The sequence below is a fragment of the Danio rerio genome, chromosome 2, assembly GCF_049306965.1.
Source record: "Danio rerio strain Tuebingen ecotype United States chromosome 2, GRCz12tu, whole genome shotgun sequence".
NCBI lineage: Eukaryota > Metazoa > Chordata > Actinopteri > Cypriniformes > Danionidae > Danio > Danio rerio.
In genome coordinates this window covers 18,518,467-18,540,194 of record NC_133177.1, presented here as the reverse complement: position 1 = coordinate 18,540,194, position 21,728 = coordinate 18,518,467, and the positions used below count along the sequence as shown (strand labels likewise).

The window sequence follows — 21,728 nt, the reverse complement described above, 5'->3', positions numbered from 1 at the left end:
TTTAATACTGTATAATAAAACAAATAAGACCAAAAAAAAAAACGTTTTCATCAAGCAGAAGTTTAATGCCAAAAGGAATTCCATTTTCCGCATGTCATGCTGTGTTTCAATAAAACAAAAGGATCAGTTTTAACCTCAAAATATTTCACATTAAAACTTTCATGAACTGTTTTATCTAAATCACAACAGTCACAGAAGACGATCTGCAGGCAATATTCATAAAAATGTGTATAATCCCATATTCTTTAGATAGCATCCACTTATTACCTGAACATAAAAACAAGCTAAATCTGTTGGAGAGCAACCACTTTTCTGGAAAGATCTAATAAAGTGTTGCATCTCAATGTCTTGCTTTTCCAGGAAGCTGGGATTCCTTCAAGTCCAACCTGAAAACATACATCACAGTATTAAAGACCTTACAAAACCTACAAAATAGGGCTGCATGATATTGAAAAAATCTGATATTGTGTTATTTTATTTTCTGCGATACATATTGCGATTTCAAAAAATAGCGTGAATAGATCTATTGGATGGTTTTCTGGGGAGTCTAACAGTATTTAGCTACAGAAATTAAACAATCACAATGCAAAAAAAAAAAGCTTTTCTTACTTTGTCTTGCTTCTACTTCAAATTAAAAAAAAAATTCTTAGAGCAAGTAAAAATATTGTTTAGTTTTCACTATCAGAAGAAATAAGTGGAAATTAAGAGTTTTTCCCTAAAACATGCAAAAATGATCTGCCAGTGGGGGAAGTGAAACAATCTTGTTTTCACTTTGACCTGTGGATATTTGGACTAGAAACAAGACCAAAATTCTAAGTAAGAAAAACTTTTTTTGCATACAATTCTGCAGCTCCTGATCAACTATAATTCAGACTCCACATTGCATATCTTTGCGATGTGTCTATTGCGGATGTGCACATAGCAATATCGAAGCTGAAACAATATATTGTGCAGCCCTACAACAAAGTCTGAATTGATCCTTGATTACTCATAAACTACTTTGCATTATGGATAGTACAATGTCAAACAGATAAGAAGGTTGTTATTTTGAATTACCTGAGCTCCGATGCAGGCGCCAATGAAGGAGCTCCTGCTACAGGTGCACCCGCCACAGCTCATAGTGTCCCGGACAGCCTGCTCATAGCTGCTGGCTGTCAGAACCCCATGCAGAGCTGCTTGGAATGCACCAGGCAAACCTGAAAGATGCGATACAGCCGTTTAAATACCCATGCCATGACTAGGCCCACATGGAATCTGTATGCAGAATTCCACAGATTTTTAGCCCATCATTGATTCTATTTATTTACTTGTTTAAGTGTGTGTAAATTTATGTCATTATTTATGTTTTAAATTAATTTTAGTAATATTACTCACTAATATGAAAATATTTATATGATTTATGTACAATACAGTTTGTAATATAATATTTTCTGTCTTTTAGTAGAGATATTATTTGAGAGACTTTAATTTTTTTAACCAATAAAGTGAATCTAATTGAATTTGCATTGTAAACATTAAATAAACGTTAAAAAGGTATTACTTTTTATTTTATTTATTAAGTTTTGTGTTATGATACTCCTAAAATCATTCCACAGATTTTTAGCAAGATTCTGCGCAGAAATATCAAAAAATTCCACAGATTCTGTCTGACCCCAGTCATGGCTAACAGTCAAACTCAAAACTGAATTTAAAGGTGCAGGAGAGTTTACTGACAGTTGAGGTGACCCTTCCTGCAGAGTTGAACTCAAACCCTAATCAAACACACTACAGCTTTCTAGTATGCCTAAAAGCCTTGATTAGCTGATTCAGATCTATTTTTTTTAATCTAGATTTATCTTTATTATCTTTATAAATCAGGCTGACTTGGCTTACAAATTGTTTAACACCAGCTACATAGTATAGAAATTGACATATTTAGACTGGTTCTCAACGCTGGTCCCGAAGTACCCCCAGACAGGGCCCAAAACCACATTACGCCACACCTGCCAATCGCCACTGAGTTGAGATCATTTACCGGCCATATAAAATATTCTGGGAAAGAAAATGTCTTTTAATCAATCATATGTCATTAATTAATAAATGAAATTAAAATTATATTAAACATAATTTAAATAATATATTTAAAAATATATTCATATAAAAATATAAAATGTTTAAAATAAATGTATATCAACACAGGACAGTAAACAATTTCATGATGATAATAATTTTTTAAAAAATATGATATTATTAATAACAATAATAAAGTTCTTATTATTAACATTATTACTATAAAACAACAGGAGCAAATGCACTATTTTTAAGCAAACCACGCAGTTTCAAGCAAATGAAAACACTGCTATTTTAATGAACTGATCATGTAAAAAGATCGCAGTGCTGTGCAACAGATTATATATCATGTTTCAGGCATAGCGAGAATCATATTATTACTTCTAACCTGGCATTTGGAGCTTGGTGAATGTAATTTTAAGCTCTGCCCCCAGCACTGCACATTTTCATCATCTGCTTCCAAAAGCTGGAAAATACTGCCTTGCTGGATCCATTGTGAGATAGGAAGGCATCCTAATCCAGCCCCACTTCCTGTCTCCTGAAAGACTTTCATCTGATTGATTTTTTTAAGACGTCATAGCTACCTTTGATATCCCACAATCCTGTGCTTTCCATTCCTGACAGTTGTGCTAAAAATAAACATGATGCCTGAAAGCTGTGCTTTGTGGCCATTTTCAGTGTACATTTTTGAGCAACTGTTTCCTTTTTATGTCAGTTCTTGCCAGAAGTTAATATTGTAGACTAGTAGTGATTAAATCTTCCCTTCGTTCATCACTAAAGCTAACCCGAAGTAACTAACCTCAGGTATTTGGAAACACAGCTGGAATGAGCTCTTTAGGTTTCTTGTTCAGATTGTCCTTCACTTGATGAATGTGTCCTAAATTAGAAAATGAAAACATAAATAATTATATTGTGTATATTGTGTGACATGTATCCAAAAATGGCACAACTAAAATGCAGGGGCAAATGATATATTCTGCCTTTTGTAATGTAGAGTATAGCTCACAATATTAGTAAAACAATTTATACCAATTACAGCTTTGTCCAGCTCCTGAGGGTTTTTTCTCTCCGGGTCACTGAGTTGTTTCAACACTGCATCCAGAGCTTTGGGATCAGGGCCATTCAGGATGAAATGCTCCAAAAACCTAAACAAAATCAGAAGAAAGTCATAAGAACTGTGACAAAAACAAAGAAATCGATTCTGCATCAATTTTGTGACTTTCAAAATGAATCGTTATTTAGGCCTGAATTGATTGAGATTAGTTTTAAGGAGCAGATGACACTTTAGATTAGTTTTTAAACTGTGCACTCAAAGTGAGTATGTGGGTCATGTATGTTGGCTTTTATGTCATGAGAATTCATGTAAACAGCTCACTATAAACACTCTTGAATTTCACTTAAACCTTTCCTAACTTTATTAATGATTATTTTAGGTTCAATTGGTATTTGTAAGGAATTGGATGCAGAGTATGGCTGTTTGTAAAGCATAGAGCAGGCTGGTAGCCACTGGTGGTTCAGGTGGTTACAAAAGACCCACCCCTCACTAACATGAGCTCATTTGTACTATTTTGACTGCTATGCCATCATAAAGAGTGAGAGTAACCCATTGAAAAGACCAAGCAGAATCCTCTGTTGGCTGTCGTTTCGGTGTGACTTCAGCTAATCAGTTTTTGCCAATGCTAACAAATATTTTTCAACATCCAGCAGTGCAAGCGAATATACAATCTGACATAAGAGAAGTCATCTTTTGCTACTGTATTGTTTTAAAATAGAGATAACCTTTTACAAGTAACTTTTATTCTAAATGTTGGACTTAATAAAAAGCTTTGAAAAAGATCACCAAAAAGTGGACCATACAAGATTGGCAAAAAATTTGGAAGCTCTCTATTATTATTATTATTATTATTATTATTATTATTATTATGTTTTAATAATTTTTTTATTGAAATAGCCAAATTGAGGAAAATTAAATGATTTTTTTAATGAATAAGGATGAATACAAAATAATTTTGTATTTTAAAAATAAGTACTTTTTTTTTTTTTTTACATTTCTTTATTCTAAATCTTTAGGAAATATATTTGGCACATCAAAAAGTGTGGTTATGATGACCACCCGACAAGCTAATTCAGCTGAAAGTAGTTCTTAAAATGCAGAATTTAAATCTCATAATTAAATGGAAAATAACTGCAAAAAAGTCCACTTTTTGAGAAAAAAGAACCACCCTATTCACCAGGCTGGCTATAGGCCTGTACAGTGCCATCTGCTGTTAAAAACTACACTCAAAGTCGATTCAAGAGAGTAGTGATGCATTTTTAAAGAGCCAATGTAATGGGTTTTAGAAATTACCTTCCATGCAGTGGAAAAAATGAATCGCTAAACGAATCGTAAGGGAGTCAATGGGAAAATTAGGTAAAAACTATTGCACATTAAAAAACATGAAAATGTGTTTTAACATTACTTGCATATAGGCTGGTTGTTGGAGAATTCAAAAACCAAAATATGACCTTTTATAATGCATACTAGGGGCTCTTTAAAATTGCAGAATTGGTGCAGAAATTATGTTGAATGATTTTTTTTTTTCAAATCAAAAATTGTAATGTTGCAGCATTATTATGTTTCATCTATGCACCACATTATTTTAAAAATCTAAGTGCCTTAGTATTCCTAAATCACAATAAAAAATCCTCCTTGTGTATCAAAATTCATTCTTTACTCTGATAAAGATAACAGTGATCAAATCAATTCATGATAAGCAAAATTACACAACGCTTTTCATTTTTTTTTTCTAGTTTAAAAAGCAATTTCACATTATATTCACTACCTTGAGTATAAAGGCTCCTACACACCAGGATGCTTTTCATTTGCGTTTATCGTCAGCGTTTTTTAAGATGTTTTTCTGCATTCAAACCCAAGCGATTTTCACTGGCGTCAAGCAGAAGAGTGCTCGTTTTTTTTATTTGACGTGCCGGGTTAAAAACCTTCTTCACCAATCACGTTGGTACTTTTGTTCACGTGGATGGAGCTGCTGAAGTTACAGTAAGCAGCACTTGGAGGCGCTTAAGCGCAAAACTCAATGCGAGCGCACATTGAAGAAGATGCCCAGAGGCGATATGAACATGAAACTGCTTATTGCTCTGTAAACAATAATCATTTCTTCATCGCTAAAGCTGGAGCTGCTACTTGAACCATCTATGCTTGTTCGAGTCAACAGTAAGGCTGCGTCCGAAACCGCCTACTACTCAGTAGGTACTGCATTTGAATTTAAACGTACTACACCGTTAGAAAAGTATGTTCTATACAGTATGAATGTGAAAAGTATGAATGGAATTTGGACATACTACATCCGCCATTTTGTCATGGTCACATGACCTACATGCGTCAGTTGCGTCGCCTCACTTCCATTCATGTATTCTCTCGCGGGGCATTATGGGATAGCGCAGCATGCATAGAATGCGGACTCCAGAATCTCGCTGGAAGTAGTAAGTCATCCGGGTACTTCTGGCATACTGATTTTCAAAATCTATGAATTCGCACATACTACTCAGCTCACATACTGATTTTAGCGTACTATATAGTATTCAAGTATGCGGTTTTGGACGCAGCCTAACTTTAACAAGTGTGTGAACTTCCTCTCTTCCTCTTCTTCTGTGTCACAAGCGGGTGAAGGAAGCTTAAAGTTGTGTAGCGCCATCTAACTTCAAGAAGTGATTTTGCATACTCTTCTGCTTGACGCCAGTGAAAATCGCTTGGGTTTGAATGCGGAAAAACGTCTCGTAAATCGCTGACGATAAACGCAAACGAAAAGCATCTCGGTATGTAGGAGCCTTGAGGCGTTGCTTTTAAAATGACGCTTTTGCACATGGCGTTTTGAGCGTTGGTGTGCACAATTACATTGACGCCCTTTATATAGTCACGAGGCGTTAAACGTTGACGGAAAACTTGAGCAAAAAACATCTCGTGTGCACGGGCCTTAACATTGGAAATTAAAAACATTTTTAAAAGTCTGTTTTACTGTAAGTACACGTCAAATCTCAAGGTGTCAGTGATATATTACTAACCTGGCAGCAGCGAGTGTTTCTGCTACACACAAGTCATTGTTTTGGGTGACACGGACTGCTTCTTCAACCTTCTCCAGCATCTCTGGCTTTCCAGCATAGCATGCCACAATCGGAGCCAGCTTTGTCACCCCATCTATTTGGGTATCAGTTTCACAACCTAAAAGGTACCACAATAAAACCATAATTCACATAAAATGCTTTGAGAAATTTACAGCTGAAAACATTAAACTACTTTAGCATTTATTTAAAACATTATCCAGTATTAACAATGTTTAAGATGCTTTTCTGGCTCACAACAGAACTGAGAGTACCTGTCTCCTCTTTGCCGGCATCCACATTTTTGATAAAGCCCTTAAGACTTGCATGTCTCCAGGGTCCCTCAATGGGTAACTGAGGCCTGGGAGCTGGAGAAAAAACAAGTCATAAATAATTTAAACAAATCATGGAAAATATGAAAGTAAAAAATATATATATAAAAGTGAAACAATGTGAAAGCATAGTTAGGGCTGGGCAATTAATCGGAAAGTAACCGCAAATCGAAATTCAGACCCCCATAATCGATCTACATTGTCCAATTCAATGTTTTCGATTACTTTCCCTTCCACGTGTGGACCTACTATGTTAAGCCTTCATTTATTCTTCTGCAGCCACATCTGATCTCTGGTCAAGTAGGACATTAGATTGACGACTACATTGACGATAATTGGAAGCTGTGCCAGAGATTCCTTGTGACAGCATATTATCTAATACATTTAAATTATTATTTACGTTAAAATATTTGTTCACAGAAGATGCAAGAAATACACTGTTTAAATATTATTTACAGGATATACAAAAGTTATGTCATTTAGATGATATGCTGCTTGTTTTTCACTTTTAATATGATTTTGTTTCCAAAAGTGAAAGTTGTTTATTTTCTCTTTTTTATAAAAATAAAAGTGACTATTTATTTTAGGCAATGTGTGTTATAACTAAAGTTGTTCAATAACGATGTTCAATAAATAATCATAGTGTTTGTTTCCTTTAATTACTTTAAAATCAACTAATGCACCATTGAAAAATCTCTTACTTGTATTATGTGAGCATATTTACTGTACAAAACCTGTCAGTAACTATGAGGGCAAACATTATATAAATAAATAAAATAATTGTTCATTAATCGTAATCTATCTTAAATGTTCAATTAATCGAGATTTTGATTTTAGGCCATATTGGCCAGCCCAAGTTATTATTGTTTACCTAAACAATTTTTGCAACTTTTTTAATTCAATAGTGTATTCAATAGTATACTCAAAGTAGGAATCTTAATAATATGAAACTAGTTCCTAACTGTAAAAAGTATTTGAAGCACTAAAATTAACTGGAAAAAACTACATCAATCAAACACACTATGGAAGAGAAATTAACCTGAATAGTAATATAAGGGAAAATACAGAAGCACACAATTCTGAATGATAATAAAATACTGTAGACTGAATTAATAGATGTATATTCAGCTTTGAATCACCTAATATGAATAAATTTCATATTTAAAATATAATTTAAATCTAATTTCACAAAGTAACTGTTTTTAATCAAACAAATGCAAAATACATTGATGCTATATAATGTTTGCAAACTTTTGACTAATAAAGAAAAAGCTTTATTTTATCAACCTCCTTTGTCTCTGTAAGGATCATTGACTGGTGTGTCATATTCAGATCCTGGCCCAAAGAACTTGTAGGTGCGCTGCTTAAAATCCTCCACATTCAGACCTTTTGAATAAACAAAAACAACAGAATGATCAACATCCCATCCATATAACACAGTGATAAACATACCAGTCTGTTTTGTGTTTGTCACCTCCACACTCAGACAGTGACTCCAGGAGAATGAATGCTTGATCCCCGTAGCAGCTCTGCTGTCCAGTGTTCCTCCTGTAGAATGGGTTCGCAGACTCAGGACGAAATTCAGGCTGAGGGCTCTGAGAGAGTAAAACACTCAGCTTTGACAGGTCATACACCCAGTGGAGCGGCTGAGCTGCAGAACATTTAAGACAAACAAAATTCAGTCAGAAATGTTAGATTTTTTTGATTGTTTAATTACCACATTACAGTGTCCATGTTTGACACATTACCTGTTACCAAATACTAATAACTTGCTAAAAAAGTTTAAAAAACAAACTTAAATGTTGGCCTGAGAAAGCTTAGCCTGAAAGTTTAAAATCTTGAAGTATTTAGTTAAATGCATTGTAAAAGCTTTGTGTGAATGCTTTAATTTATATATATATATATATATATATATATATATATATATATATATATATATATATATATATATATATATATATATATATATATATATAYATATATATATATATATATATATATATATATATATATATATATATATATATATATATATATATATATATATATATATATATATATATATATATATATATATATATATATATATATATATATAAATACATACACACACACACACACACACACACACACACACACACACGCACACACACACAAAATTGCTTCTGTCAATTTTTTTAATCTATCCTATTTGATTTACCAAAGTCACACAAGTGGCAATTTCACATCTGTCACATCCATAACAACACATTTTCCTCATAAATGTGAAAATATTAAATTAAATAAAAACAATAATTTTCGTTTAATAGAGATCCAACTTATATCCTTATGATTAGCATTGTTTCTTTGGGTTGTGCAGTTTAAGACAGAACTTCTACAAAGTATGCTGTATACTGTAAACCCACAGAATTTTTGTCACATCCATAACGCATGTTTATTTTCCTCATTTGAAGGACAAAACATGTTTACATATTGATATTTTTCTGATCCCGTAACTCTGTGGTCAGTTGTTCTGAAAAAATATAAACAAAAGTTTCAATATAATGCATATGCTTTCTATGCGAACTTGTGTTTTACTGCAAATGTCACACCCATAACGGTGGAATTGCTCTTGTATTTTCTTGATCGTCAATAGGCCTTTTTCACACTTCCTGGTTCCGGTAAGCGAAGCAGTGTACCACAACATCCGGTTTCAATGCGACGGAGCAAGAAAGAATGGCAGGGTCATCTCATCGCTGTGATTGCTGCGTTCCCAGCTGCTCCAACTCAAAAACGACACTCTTACTTTAATGACCACGATCTCCCGAAAGACGAAGGACAGGGAAAAGCATGGATGACAATATTAAAGGGGGTTGAATGCCGTTTCAAGTTATATGCGGGAGTACGTTCGTATGCTGTATGCACTTCAAAGCGGAGATTATCATGTTTTATTAAAGACTGGTGGTCTATGGTTTATTTTGATGAGTAATTATAATATAGACAAAACTCCAGTTAAGCTATCTGCCTTCCACAAACAAGTGCTCATCATGGTCATTAATCTATAAGCATGATTTATGCCTAAATTGTTGTTATTTTGGAATAATAGACAGTTCATACAAATGCAAATCTCTTTTTTTTAATTGGTTTGACAGCAAAATTATTTGTTTAGTCAGTTATATAATAAAGATGGTATACTTTTCTTACAATGAAGTCCTTTATTACAAAATCTTAATAACCCAGAAAGTTTTCAACTGTTATTGGTTCAATTCCTGCAGAGACATGTTATTCATTCATGTTATTTAGAGGTATTAATAAGACCATCCTTCTGATGCATTGTCTTTTGATATTACTAAATCTTATGTCGGCAAATTTTGTTTTACTAAATACCAAGAGTAATGATAGAGCTATTCATACTCTTTTCCAAAAAGAAATCATTACTGTACCTTATATTCAATTTTATTATATGTCTTTATTAAAGGGTGAATTGAAGAAAAGTGTGGCTGTTACCACAGAAATATCATGTTAGAAATAGAATTAAAGAAATGTCCTATAAACTCATCCACAAGTTTTATCCAGCAAAACATTGTTTGCAAAAATTTAAAAGTGGGATTGATGTAAATTGTATTTTTGTAACGAATATGAGGAGACAGTTTTACACTTATTTTGGCATCGTACATAGTCAGCTTATGGGGTGAGTTGCAAAATGTATTAATAACGATTCTTTTGTGTTCAAAACCTCTTTCATTATGGATAAATGTACATTTGGGCTTTACTTGATTATCCTAATCTAGAGGAAAATAGTTTTATTTATTTAATTTGCTTATGTTGTTAACAAAATTGTACATTCATAAATGTAAATTTACTAATATGAAACCAGATTTTAAGGTATTGATGACAAATATGCTTGTATAATACCAGGATCAACTCTCTAAACAAGAAACTCGACCCACTTTAAAATGTGTGAACTCTACAAATGTATTTCATTCATATTATTACATTTTGATTATTTGTATTTTATTCATTTATTTTATTTGTATTTTATTCATAATTACCTCCTCGTATGTACATTTTTGTATTGTAAAATGTTATTTTCTGTTCTTTAAATAAATAATAAAAATGAATATTATCCACGAGTAGGAGCTAACGTGTTTCCAGACTTGAGAAAACCTCACGAGCATTAAACAACCTGTAATGTATTAACCGATAGCAACTCGCCTGTATAGCTCTCGCCATTCACTATATCTGACTCTGAATAAAAAGGAAGGAGGGGGTTAGCACAGTTTACAGACGGGACTACTGACATTAAACTCATTCTGCTGGATGTTAAATAGCCAGGTTAATCTAGCTTACGAATGGCTTGAATGAGCAGATCTTATGTTGTTGGCTGTGCACCTTACTGGAACCTGATGTTGCAAACGGTAAGACACGTTTTCTGCACAAATTGTGCAAATCGGTATCATCTTTTAAATGCTGTTTTATTAAGGCAGTTTTACACATTCAACGAACAACATCTTCCTGTCCAAATTATGGCAAAGTTGACCGTGAGAAAGTCATCCGCTGTCCCGAGGCTGTCATGTCTCTGCGACTCCTAGCGAACCCGGAAATATCGATACACTGCTTCGAAGGGCGCTTCCGGTGTTCAAATCCGCTGTGAAAAAGGTCTATACTCAGGGGTTAAGTAAATACACAGTTGTCTGTACTGCAACAATAGATAATGACTATAAACACATTTAGCAAGTATTTTTGTAGTATGCGTGAGTAATGCAAACCTGCAGCATCGGCAACAGCTGATCCAATAATCGCTCCGATAGCCCTGTTAGAAAGGGCAAGAGCCATCTGTGACGGTGAGATAAATAAAAACACGTCTTTAACACGAACCAAATAATTCTAACAATGCTGCTGTACACGTCACGTTAAATAGCAGGAAACGTGTACTGTCGAAGTCTGTAGTGTAGTGGCTAATACAACTTAAAATACAATCACCTTGAAATCCTATATTTTTCGACCAGCGGAGTCTGAAGTTGGCAATTTACACAACATATTCAATGTGAAAGTGTTGTGTTATGGAACTGGATTTCCAGTGCGTGCTGGTTGGACGGAATTCACCACGTGATAATAAACGCATGAGAGCACGTGCACTGCTGTATTTGTATGCTTGTAAAATCAACAGTTTTTAAATAATTTTCAAATATATAAACAACAAATGATTGAATAAACATTATTTAAAAAAAAAAACGACATATTGTATAATTGCTGTTCGCCGATTTATTAATTTAGATAGGAAAACAAATGTTATAGATATGTTATAGATATGTTATTGAATGATCATTAGTGCAGGCAATAAAAATGTATTACTAGTTTAAATCAAATCAAACAATGTATAAATGTAAAATCGAATAAACTAGTATCACATATTAGAATAATATTTTTATATTTTTGCATTAAACATTTTTTAATTAAATTTTAGACCATTTTAATCCGGTCTATTGCTTTCTTTTATACTAATATATTTACTTAATCAAATAATTGATTATTTTCATTTTTTTTTATTTTCGTATTTATTTCTTTATTTATTTCTTTATTTCTTTATTAATTAATTTATTTATTTATTCTCAGAATTTCCAGTGGGGGTCCCTAGACCCCAGTTTGGTAAAACCCTTGGGAAGATCCTGCTTTATTATCCCATATTTATTTATTTGAATGATTTTTTTTATTTATTTATGTCATTAATGTTTATCTATTTATATTCCTAATTTGCAGTGGGGGTCCCCAGACCCCAGTCTGAAAAAGAACTGCTATCTGCCAAATTGTCCCTTAATTAATAGCTCTGTTTTTTGTTCTTTATGCTGTTCTTTATTCTACCCATTATCTTCAGGCTTTACAAATAGCAAAAATAAAACTGTTATTTATTGGTAAAAATAAATACATATGTCATTTAAAATATGTAAAAGCTGATTTGCATCAGATCGGAACCAACGGAAAAGGATGGCTTTTAATATTCACGAGGCAGACTTTCGTGATTGGAGGATCTTTTTAGTTGATTTATTTATTTACACGTGAATTATTTATGAATGTCTTTGCATGTAAGCATTTATTTGCAACACATATACATACAATATACACACACGGGTGGCTATGTATTTATATTCATAACAATCCTAAATGTTTGGCATTGTTTGTCTACGAAATCATTGTTTACACATCTATCAATTTATATGCACAGATGTAGGCAAAGCATATTCATTTTGTAGGTTTAACGTTATTTGTTAATAAAATTACACTACTCTACTGACCAAAAAGTTTGTTCGCAAAACTCACCTCAGCTTCATTTGTCTGATGCAAACTTTACATTGATTTGGTTTAAATGTAGAGATCGAAAATATTTAAAATATGTAAAAACAAATAGTTTATTTGCATCAGATCGAAACCAACAGAAAAGGATGGCATGGATTTTAATATTCATGAGGAAGACTTTTGTGATTGGAAGATCAACCACGCAACGTAATCAATACCTAATTAATATTCATAAGACTTCGCCGAAGATCAGAGGCACGTCGCACGACTCATTTATTATAAACCGTTGCCATAGTAGAATACGTAACTCAGCTGATGGGGATTTGTAGTCCCGCTAGACCACGGATAAACCAAACTAGTACACACGAGCTACGGCTTTGTCAACTTCAAGCGCGAGCTCAGAAAGAAAAAAAGACGGATGCCAAATATCACGCAAGGTGCGCGCTTCCCTTCGCGTGTTTCTACATCAAGCTTCCTTTGACGGAGTCTAATTTTCATAAAAGTTGTTCATTTTAATTTAACACCTGCATTATGGAGTACTGGAGGCAGTGCAGTCTGTGGCTGATCAATTGTAAAGTTTTGCCCCGGAATCATCGGGTCACGGCGGACTCGGCGCAGGTTTTTGATTTGGCCCAAACTCTTCGGGATGGGGTGCTTCTGTGCCAGCTGCTGAACAATCTCAGACCAGACACCATTAACCTGAAGGAGATCAATCTCAGACCACAGATGTCACAGGTGAATGCAGACAGCATATAATGCTTTATTATTACTAACTGTAATAACGTCCTTGCTATTATTCTAACCTACTGACATAACTTGTGACTTATCCCCCATTGGATTACTCTGCAGTATGAATATTTTTTTCCATATCTATCATTAAACTTGTTTTACAGGGTGTCTGCGGGGTATTACTAGTTGATAAATCAATTTAGAGAAATTTAAGGCCCTTTAAAAGTCTTAAATGCTGTTACAAGGTATTAAATTTTTCATCAGTTTTGATTATACAGTTATAAGGTTAATCACAGTTGTTTGCTAAAGTTTGACATTTTGGCATGCTGTTTAGTTTATGAAATTGATAAAATCTTGCTGTACTTGATGTCACACTGCTTTTTTTACTGCAGTAATGAAGGCAGAACAATTAATTCTGCGTTCTATAGACGAAAGTATATGAATAATGTTTTAGTTTAGGATCAGTTTCTTACAATCCATTTTTAATGAATATATTTAAAATTTTGCCAAAACCGGTTCAGACAAAGTGACGATGAGCTCTTATTATGTTCGAAAGGAGTGATAAAAAGGTCTTAAAAGGTATTGAATTTTACTCTCTAATTCCTGTATATACCCTGTTTTAACTTGCTCATTATTATGCAAGTAAGTTTACTTAACCTAACCCTCTTGTGCGAATGACTATCATGTTTTTGCAATGATTTACAGAAAATACCCAGTAAAATTGCATTCAGTAACAATGGTTTATATATACAAAGACATTTTAAAGGCATTTTTAGAAAAAGAGTAAATTTGATGACATTAACATTGCCACTAAGCCTCCGCTATAGTTTTACCCACATTCGTCTGGAAGTTTTTAATACATTTTTTTTTTGTTAAAATTGAATGTTATGCATTTTAATATGTACATGATAGAGTTTCATTTTTACATAAATATGTCTGTTAAGTTGAATTAAATATGACAACTATTGAACATTTACAGTATTTAACAGTAGTCAACATATGAAGTGGATCTCAAAAGTTCATAAAAGTTATCGTAATAAGCCTTACTTTGATTTTGTTCACTACTTTAATTAGCTAAATAAACAATAATTTTACTGTAAAATCTACTGTAAAAATGTCCAAACTGTAAAATGAAAGGAAAGCTTTATTAAATGAGAGCTGTGTTTCAGAATTAAAGATTAAATTGATCAATCATTTATTAATCAGTATTTAAACATAAATTAATGAATAGAAATAAATGAGTTTTCTTTTTTGATCATGAAGCTCAGCGTGATTTTTTCAGTGTCTTTTTCTATGTTTGTGGTTTTTAGATTATTAATGACTAAAATCTCTACAAACTCCATTATCATAAAATAAAAAAGGCTGAAAAACTATAACATAAACTGTTCCATTAAAAAGTAACCGAACAGCACCAGAATGTTATAAGGCTTCATAGTACTAGCCAGTGTCTTCATAGCACACAAGTGGTCCCAGTTCCAGCGTGTCGGACAAAGGGCTCAGTGGTAGATCCACACAGCTCTCTTTGTAAAACTTAATCATTCAGTCAGTCTGCAAAACTAGGCAAACACTGAGCTAATGAAACATCAATTTTTAAACGTACATGGTGTCTTGGTATGGACCCAAAAGTCATCCAGATGAATGTTCCGTCTGATTCGCTGCTGTGTAAGCAAGTGTTTAGGGCTGAGACGTCTCAGGCAGTTTGCCCAGGCCCTAAACAACTCTTCCCAGATGCCCCTGCTTCGCTCCAGCGACCAGATAAAATCCAACTTTGATCTGACTGATTTTTAAACTCAAAAATCCACCCTTCTGGATTGACGAGACACGGTTAGTCTCCATCAGACAGCGGAAGAAAGCGATTTTTAGAAACATCCCTTGAGACATTCCTGACACTTATCTGACTCATGCAAAAAAGGCTTTTTTTGATGAGTGTGCTTTTTGTGCTTTGGGATTAGCTCACATTTGCTTAAGTTTTATTCAGTTTCTGCTGTCATTGCAACATCATAACCTAAAAGCAAAATCTCATGTCATTTTCTGCGTTAAAGTTTTGCTCTTTAAAAGAAGTTGAAAATTAGTCAACCGCACCAATTAGGCAATAGAGACCGTTTGTGATTTATTTGTAAATCTCCTTTCCTCATCTACTGAAGGAAAAGCTGTTAGACTTAATGAGTCCACTAATTTGTTTTCCAAATTTCCACAGACGATCTCTGTGATATGACTTAAGTACTTTTGTCCTGGCTATACATTCCCATTTTCAACTATTTGTTCTTTTTCCAAAAAGCTCTTCCATTTCAAATCCCATTACATATACATTCTTTAATATTACTTTAATCTTGATTCAAAAATTTTTTTATCATGGTTTACAGAAGACAGCTAAAATGTCATGTAACTTATTTGCCAAAAAATATGTAATTCAAACAAAGACTCAATTTAATTATCACAGTACAGCCTGTAATAATTAGCTTATAATTATGTAAGGTATGATACAATTTAGAATAACCGCTTGATTGTTATATATTTGAAGTGCTGGTCAGAATAATGATGTTGTTTCATTTCAACCTAAGCGTATCTGTTACACTCAAAAATGACGTTTGCTGTTTGTTTAAACTGCTTGATTAAAATAAGCTGAATCAACACAATTAAACAACTTAACTGTTTTATTGATGTTTAATCCACTTACATTTGTAAAAATTTGTAAGTATTAATCGGTTTACTTAATTCCTTCATGTCGTCTTAACACAAATCAAATGTGTGAAACCCAACATTTGCTTTTACAGCATACACTAAATGAAACATTATTTCACCCATGTTTTAACAGTTCATTTTCACAAAAGCTTTTTGAAATTCTCAAGTTTACACTTTACTTGTATTTGCTAAGCTTAGTAGATAATAAAATCACTTTAGTAAATGTCTAAATGTTAATGACCCACGGGTAAAGGGATTGTCTAAATTTGAGCTGAAATATTAGAAAATTGTTTTAACAAAGTCAATTTTTTGATCTTTTAGTTTCTCTGTCTGAAGAATATCCGTACATTCCTGTCTGCATGCTGTGAAGAATTTGGGATGAAGAAGAGTGACTTGTTTGAGGCCTTCGATCTCTTTGATGTCCGTGATTTTGGAAAGGTAATGAAAAATAGTCTATTTAATAGGTCATTTTAATGGTAATATCACTTATACTGTGTGTGTGTGTGTGTGTATATATATATATATATATATATATATATATATATATATATATATATATATATATATATATATATATATATATATATATATATATATATATATAAATATATATATATATATATATATATATAAATATATATATATATATATATATATATATAAATATATATATATATATATATATATATATATATATATATATATATATATATATATATATATATATATATATATATTTCGAAAATCAGCATATTCTAATATCACTACATTTATAATTTGTGTATATGTGTCACACACACACACACACACACACACACACACACACACACACACACACACACACACACACACACACACACACACACACACACACACACACACACACACACACACACACATTTGAATTCAGAATTATTAGCCCCCTTTGAATTTTCTTTTCTTTTTAAATTATTTCCCAAATGATGTTTAACAGAGCAAGGACATTTTCATAAAATATTATTTACTGTCATCATGACAAAGATAATGAGTTAAATAAATGAGTTATTAAAACTATTATGTTAAGAAATTAAAATAATAATAACCATTAATCAGAAATTTAGGACAAAAATAAACAAGGGGGCTAATAATTCTGACATCAACTGTACATGTATGTTTACATGTATGTATGTTTGTTTGTTTGTTATATATTCATTATAAACAGTGAACAAAGATAGATTTTTAATTTTGTGCAATTCATCCTTATTTAGAATACAGTGATTTTAGATATTTGTTTTTCTGCTTTTTTAGTGTTTTGGAGCAGAGTTATTATACTATTTTTATCATTGTGTGAAATGTATGAAAAAGAAATGGAGATCTGTTCAAAGCTGGATTTGTATTTTTATAAAAAACATTCATCTTTCTTTAAATTTAAGTAAATTTAATGTGTGGTTTCCCTTTCCAGTTGTTTATTACACTTGGTCTTTTAAAATGTCTTAAAATAAATTTGATAATAATTAATATAAAAAATATATATATTTTTGAAACCACAAGTACAGTAGTAACTGAATTATCTGTCATAATGCTTGTTGTAAATGGGTGAACATTATTGGCTGAATATGGGTCAGACAGTATGTATTGATGGAGGGGGAGGGTGACACTGCTGACCAGAGAATCTAATTTACAATTCCATTCTCTTTATTGTACTTGCCGCATTATGATCAGCATCACAAATTATGTTTTTCTTAATCATTAATTAGCTAGAACTTGGAATGCTATACTCCAATATTGTCGTCATTATAGTTTTGGTGGGAACACTGCTATTCATGAATAGTTATGACTTTATCGGTTTTGTTTTTGTTATAGTTAATTCTTTGTGGCTTTAAGGGGCAGTGAAGAAATCTAATTTCTCTTGATCTTGTTGATGTATATACATGTACATATTGTTGACATGCGGACAAAAAAAAAAAAAGTTTCAGAACACAACTTTATCATTATTCAGTATATTAAAGGCAATCTGCCAAAATGACTAGTTGCGAAATGAGCCGTTTTATTACATGATAGTGTAACTAAAGTCCTTCCCCGTGAAAGATGATCAGCACCTACCTCTACATCGACTGATTTGCGAATGTAGTAGGTAAATATATACCAAGAGAGTTAAACTCAGGATTATGCATAAACCAAATGACACTCTGAGACAAGAGTTTTCAGACAAAACAATGCATCGCCTTTATGATCTCTACAAAGCAGTGCATGAAGTTTATTTTTGATGAAGCTCCAGATGCGCAAAGCAAGAACTTGGTCTTTGTTCACTTTATTTTACTGTGTTTAAAAAAAAAGACTAGAGACTATTCCACAATTAATTTTCAGAGAGATTGAAAAAGTTAAGACAGTAGCTATGTTTCCATCCATTTCTTTTTATGCCCATTTTGAATTATTGCATAAAAAAGCTTGATGAAAATGTCAAAACGCACATACATTTTGAAAATGCACACAAAAAATATTTTGTCACCTTAAAATTATAAGGTTCTATCTAACATTTTAGTCAAAATTGAGTTATTGCCATATTCTTATTAAATGACAACTCATTTACATTATGGGATTTTTTATAAGTTGTTTACATTTTAAGACTTTTTATTTAAAAGAACACACATACTGTTTGCTGTGGAATGCAAAAACTTTAAGGCTCATTATCTCAAAATCATTCAGAAGGTGACCATTTACATAATTGAGAAAGATAAAGTTTTTGTTTGATGAAAAAATATAAAACTAAAACGCATAAACTATTTTAAAACTATTATAAAACTATTTTACAGCATAAATGATTGTATTAGCATTAACAAAAGTCATGTGGTTTTGTTATAAGAGATCATGTGATGATAGAAATGTGTGTGATGGATGCATTAATGAACAAAGCAGTGGGCCGACCAAAGGCCACCACGCATTCATTTCTTTTTCTTCTGAGGCACAAGTAAAAAAAAAAACTCGCACAGGTTCTCCTACCGCAACACATTACGGCAACAGTTTATCAGGAAAAGATGATTATTTTTCTTTGACTTATGGGATGAAAAAGTTGGTTTATTCACAAATGTTTTATGCAATATTCCAGTTTTGCAAATAAATTTAATTAGCATCTTTAGATGAAAACATAACATAGCAAATGTTTTACAGATTGTATTAAAAGTTACACCGTAGTAATGTTGTACATATTGTCTGATATGTACGCAATATTTAAGCACTGGTATAGCATTGTTCATTTTTGAAGGATATAGTCTTTAAAACACCCGTTCACAAGTTGTCATTGAGAGACTTGGTTAACACTTTACAATAAGGTTCATTAGTTAATGCATTTACTAACATGAACTAATCATGAACAACACTTGTACTGCATTTATTAATCATAATTGAACATTTACTAATGCTTTATTAACATTTAAGTCCATGCTTGTTAACATTAGTTAATGCACCATGAGTTAACATGAACTAACAATGAACAACTGTATTTTCATTATCTAACATTTACTTACAGGAATAAATACAGTAGTAAATGTATTGTTCATTGTTTGTTCATGTTAGTAAATGCATTAATTAACAGTAATGAACCTTACTGTAAAGTGTGACCGAGACTTGTATATATATTTATATATTTATATTCAAATATGCACAATTTCCAGACAATCATGCCAGTGGACGAGTCTTATATCTAGTGCCGCACGATAATAGAAAAATCTGATATTGTGATATGTGTATTTTTCTCTAATAAATATTGTAATATGTATACAATTTCACAAGATAGTTTGATTAGCTCAATTTGACGGTTTTCTGGGGAGTCTAACATTATTTAGGTACAGAAATGTAATAATTTCCAGGCAAAACATGCTTTTCTCACTTTGCTTTGTCTCATTTCTTCTCCAAATATCTAAAAAAAAAAAAAAAAACCTAAGATCAAGTAATAATTAGGGACTTAACACCTATAGTCCGTAGGCCCTATTGGAATTGCTTGGTTTCTTCTTCTCTGTAAAATGAATTGCACTTTTAAGGGTCTAAAAATGCTCAAACTAACAAACCTTTGCACATGCATCAGAAGTGGTGTAAATTTATGTTTATTATAGGTTTTGGAAGTGGGTGTGGCAAAATGACTTGACAGTGCCATCTGTGTACGCTTCACTTATTTCCTCCCGAGCTAAATTTCACGAATATGTACGAAAATTAGCACACACATCAAACATGCCAATGCCTATAAAAAAGTCTGTCGGAGCAAAATCAAAAACCAAACAAGAAGTCAGATATTTTTAACGTTCTTTTTTTTAAAAAGGGCCGTTTTTGCCAAATCCAGGCATTGTATTTTAACAAACTCCCTCAGGGATTTTATCAAATCAACACCTAAATTGGGTATTGTCATCTAAAGGCTTTGGCGATGTTTAATTGTGAAGATCTAGGGCTCTATTTTTATGGTCCATGCACAAAACGGAAAGCGCAGGGCGCAAATGCTTTTAGGGCGTATCAGAATCCATATTTGCTGATTTAAGGACGGGAAAATCTGCTTTGCACCGTGGCGCATGGTCTAAAAGTGTTGAGTTTATTTTCTTAATGAGGTATAGGTGTGTCCTGAGAATAAAACCAATTGGAGTCTCATCTCCCATTCCCTTCAAGAGCCAGCTGCGTCGCGCCATAAGCGCATTTGCTATTTACATGACGTAAAGGTAGTGTAAGTGGAAAAACTGAGCATTTCACAAGATAACAGTTAATAGTTTTTTTAACAGAATACAATTAACCAGTGCATCTACCGCGGAATAATGAGAGATAATCGATCTACTTTCACTTTCGCTCTTGGATAGGGAAACCTTTACGCACAGACATCAATTAGCCTATAAATAATTAATTTCGTTTGTTCAGCGCAAATATTTGTTTCAAAACTATTTCTAAATTCAGTTTTAATTTCCAGCAAACTAATAAATGAACAATAATTACTAAGTGTGCTCAAAAACCTGAGTTATATCCTAAAACACATGCTGTGCCCCATATGGTCTAAAACCTGCAGGTGGGAAAATCTAAGCTTGTTTTTAATAAAACAAATATAAATATGGATATAATAAATAATACTGCTAATAATAATAACATTATACAAAAGCAAACTGTAATAAATGAATTGAAAAGGCATAAAAGCTGTGGTTTTTCATATTTATGTTGGCTAGAAAATAATATGTTTTGTAATATTTTAGTCCTTTATATTTATATCCTATATATATTCTTATTATATTCTATATATAGGCTTATCCTTAATATTTAAATTTTTTCATATGTAAAGATATTTGCGTATTGCTCTAAATCTTGTGTGTAGGCTATTAAGTAGTGTGTAAGCGAGGGGCAACTCTGCGAGTTTATGTGAGTTTAGACTGGGTTTGTTTTGGTCTAATGAAAAATCTATTATAGTTTCTCAAAATAGCAACGCGCCAGCAATGCGCCTAAGAATGTCTTCCTTTTTAGACCAGAACGCCTGTGGGCGCACATATGAGCGCAAATGCATTTGCTATTTAAAGAGCGTGGCGCAACGCCTCAAAACGACTCTTGCGCCAAGCTGAAACTAGCAAA

General features: G+C 32.6%; 2 protein-coding genes across 6 annotated transcripts in view; one reads left to right on the top strand and one right to left on the bottom strand.

Annotated features, from left to right (window-relative positions):
• Positions 1-41: 41 nt before the first annotated feature.
• Positions 42-11,574, bottom strand: selenoj (selenoprotein J). Its single transcript, NM_001193469.1, has 10 exons — positions 11,439-11,574; positions 11,225-11,291; positions 7,951-8,127; positions 7,764-7,862; positions 6,420-6,512; positions 6,109-6,265; positions 3,079-3,194; positions 2,849-2,926; positions 1,057-1,196; positions 42-386 (listed from the first exon to the last, which is right to left on the bottom strand). Exons 2-10 carry the CDS (start codon positions 11,289-11,291, stop codon positions 285-287), a joined length of 1,029 nt encoding a protein of 342 aa, NP_001180398.1. The 5' UTR covers positions 11,439-11,574; the 3' UTR covers positions 42-284.
• Positions 11,575-12,181: 607 nt separating this feature from the next.
• vav3b (vav 3 guanine nucleotide exchange factor b) overlaps positions 12,182-21,728 on the top strand; it is a 168,140-nt gene continuing 158,593 nt past the window's right edge. For 4 of the 5 annotated variants that reach the window (XM_073918264.1, XM_073918267.1, XM_073918256.1 and 1 more), the window contains exons 1-2: positions 12,182-13,484; positions 16,482-16,598. In XM_073918264.1, the coding sequence (XP_073774365.1) occupies positions 13,281-13,484; positions 16,482-16,598 (321 nt within the window). In that variant the 5' untranslated portion in view covers positions 12,182-13,280. The remainder of the gene's footprint in view (positions 13,485-16,481; positions 16,599-21,728) is intronic. The other variant, NM_001126393.1, reaches the window with a different exon arrangement.